General features: G+C 42.3%; 1 protein-coding gene across 1 annotated transcript; it reads right to left on the reverse strand.

Annotated features, from left to right (window-relative positions):
• Positions 1-150: 150 nt before the first annotated feature.
• Positions 151-843, reverse strand: LOC102876122 (D-tyrosyl-tRNA(Tyr) deacylase 1-like). Its single transcript, XM_006881700.1, has one exon. It carries the CDS (start codon positions 841-843, stop codon positions 151-153), a length of 693 nt encoding a protein of 230 aa, XP_006881762.1.
• Positions 844-3,578: the final 2,735 nt, after the last annotated feature.

Raw genomic sequence — 3,578 nt, forward strand, 5'->3', positions numbered from 1 at the left:
GCAATGATAACCAAGAAAATGTTAATGTTCTGTTGGCTGCTTTGGTGCAGAGTTACTCAGGTTCCCAACTTCTTATTTCAATCTTCTTTGCCATGGTTCAGTTCCAAATCCTTTAATAGTGCAGGTGCCGAACATTTTTCATGAAATTTTTCAGGATCCATTTCTGCCAATGATCATGCACTGAGTCCCCGACCACCTTCTACGGCTCCGGCTCCTATGGCTCCCGCTCCACGACACATCCCCTTCTGCTCCGCTGCTGGCTCTGCGGTCCTCTTTCCGAGGAACATTCTTATCTTTACTTGATTCAGAAGGTCCCTTGGCTCTGGTCTTCTCTTTCCTCTGTTGCTGTTTTTCCAGCTTTGACAGCTGCTTTGGATCAGAGGTGGTGGTGCCGGCAGCCGGAGACTCAAGCTCTGTGGTCACAGGCCCATCGTTCTGAATGTGGACTTGCATATAGGCACCAAACTTGCCATCTTTGATGAGGTCCGGCCTGTAAGCCTTCCGCATCTGCTCCAGAAATCGATTATAGAAGCCCTCAGCATGTTCTGCAGGCATGGCCAGGTGGAAGTCGGGCTTGTTCCCCTTGAGGACACACTGGAGGGTGAACTGGCTGACACACAGCACCTCATACTGTTTGTCCATCACACTCTTCGACCAGTGTTTCCCATTTTCATCCTCAAACACACGAAGGTTTAAAATCTTTCGGACCATGTGCTCCAATTCCTTCTGTGTATCTTCTAGAGAAATGCCCAGCAACACACAGAGGCCCTTTTCAATGGCGCTGACCTTCTCACCACCAACTGTGACGCTGGCCCAGGTGACCCGCTGCACCAGGGCCTTCATGGCGGCTGGACGACAGTGCCGATTGCATGCTTTTTATATGTCACATATGATTCTAACCTCTTAAACCACCCTATAATGTAGAAGTTTTACTATCTATATGCATAGTACTATTGAAAAAACAGACTTTAGTGGAAGCACCACTGTTCTAATTCCTAAGCCCCTACTACTCTCTCACTATGCCACTTTCCTGTTCCATTATGCCTTCCTCCCATCTTGTGTCATGTCATATTCATTTGACATTCAAAATAGTAATTTTTGAAGGCTAGATGCTTCAGAGCTCAAGATCCAAGAACAAACAAAACAAAGACTCTGATCTTTGTTTTCTTCTGTGAACACATATGCATTTGTACACAGAAATACACTCATATGTGCTCACACACATTCACACTTTGTGCATACATATTCACACACATACTTATCCATGCCTACATGTGTACACACACATATATAGTCACATACAAAAACACCTGTACACACTCAGACATGTGCACCAGCTTATAAACATACACTCTCGTCTGCTCACACACATACTATTATGTATTAGACAGCAACCAGCCCTTGACCAGTAGGTATATTAACTGCCAGGGATTTGGAGCCTGAGGTTCAGCCAATGAACTGTGAGCTGTTGGTGACACCTCTCCCTTCCTCTTCCCTTCTTTTCATTCCACAAATACTGTCAGCTGTCAGCTGCCCACTCCAAAGCAGACAACTGGGGAAAACAGATGACTCAGTCCTGGTCCCTGCCCTCAAGGAACATCCTAGCCAGCTAAGGAAGGTGACAGACTCATCAGTGATTACCATGCAAAGCAGATGAGGTCAGAGCAGGCCTGGGCAGGGTATCCTGAGTCCCTGGAGGGGCCGACTCTCCAGGCTTGGGGGCTGTAGGGATCTCTGGGAAGGGTTTTCAGAGGATAAGGAGCTCACTGGTGTCTTCAGAATCATCAGCCTGAAGATGATTGCTTTGGCTAGAAAAGCAAAACAAGCATGGCCAGCTACTTTTAAAGTCTTTACTAAGTAAAATAGTCAGGGGAAGGGAGAATCCAAACAGCTAACATGAGCTGGGTACATTCAATTCCTCTAACCCTATGGAATAAAAATCATTATTATCTTCATTTTATAGAGAATAATTAAAAAAATGCAACAAAGAGCCAGAAGGATTGAGATGGTGAATGACAGTATCCGAGTGCAGCTCTGCCTGCTCCAGAGTGTAGACTTGTCACCCCCAGGACTCTGCTGCCTTCACTGTGATTATCACTCATGTACATTTTCCCTTTTTCTACTCCTGACCCCAAAAGGGACCGTGACTGATGTACCAATGGTGTTATCCTCCCTACACTCTCTGAAACTCATCTAAATACTCAAGTATCACCTTTACCTGATGACACCAGGGGAAGTGCCATTCTGGCAAAGAAAGGCTTCTGGATAAATGAGACTTAGCCTTAGGATGTACAGTGTTTCGTTTCATTTCTGTAAAATGAATTCTTTTTTTTTCTTTTTTGAAAGGTAGGTTTATTTTATTAAAATGTGAGTAAACAAACAGAAATTATTTTTTTTTACCATCATCAAAATGAATTCTATGTGCCCCTAAATTTTCTCAAGGGGATTGAACATTTGGAAGACTGTGAACTTCTCTGCAGCAGAGACAAGACCCCGTACCCCTCTGCATCCAGCATCACATTCTGGACCTGATCAAGAGCACATATCTGGTCAGGGTTTGCAAAATGGCATAGGTGGAGCGTGGATTTGAATAGAGGTCATAGCATGACACTCTTGGGATGTTTGCTCCATAGATGATGTTGAAAAGGCTTTTAAGTGGTTGTTCTCTTCCCCTCCCCCTATTTTTTAAATTTAATGAAAGTTTACTGAAAAGTTGTGTTTTCATATATTCTTAATTGCACATTTTCCTCCCTACCCACCCCAGTTCACTTTTTACATTTTTTAATTATTATTAATTTTAATGAAAGTTTACAGAGACTGAGGATTTCCATCCATTCATTGTACTTTTCTCCCTGCACACCCCTCTCTCCCTGAGTTTACTTTTTTCAATTGAGATTTTAATGAAAGTTTATAAAGAACTTGGGTTTCCAATCGTTCATTGCTGCACATTTTCCTCCCTGCCCCACCAGTTCATGTTTTTAAAAGAAAAAAAAATACATTCATTGTTGCATAATTTCCTTCCTTCCCCCTCCCCTAACCAGACCACTTTGCTATATACTTCTTATTCTGGACTATTATCATAAAAATAATGCCAATTAATATATTCCTTTTAAATAGTTATTTCCTTCATCTGTTCCAATGCAGTGTTCACTATTTATCCCCTTTTTTCTTTGTTAACCCCCAACCCCCATGTCAGTTCTGTTTTATAAAAGTAGTTGTCTGGGGAGCTCTGGTGGCCTAGTGGCAAGAAGCTGCAACTACAATCTCAGAGGTGCACGGTTCGAATCCACCAGATGCTCTGCTGGGGAAGGAGGGGCAATCTCCTCCTGTACCAGTCAGATCTGATTTGACGGTACACGGACACAAAAATAATAAAAAGGAAAAAAAAAAGTAGTTGTCCTATTTCTTATTTGTTTTGTTTTGTTTTCCTCCCCTTTTATCAACTGTCATCTCCTCTCCTGCACTAGTTTTATTTTCTTTTTATTGGGATTTGACTGAAAGTTTACAAAGCATATAGATTTTTTTTCATTCAATCATTCATACATGTTCCATTAATTACACTACCTGTAATGCAATCT

The sequence above is a fragment of the Elephantulus edwardii genome, unplaced genomic scaffold (genome assembly GCF_000299155.1).
Source record: "Elephantulus edwardii isolate Elephantulus edwardi_28Jun2011 unplaced genomic scaffold, EleEdw1.0 scaffold00015, whole genome shotgun sequence".
Lineage (NCBI taxonomy): Eukaryota > Metazoa > Chordata > Mammalia > Macroscelidea > Macroscelididae > Elephantulus > Elephantulus edwardii.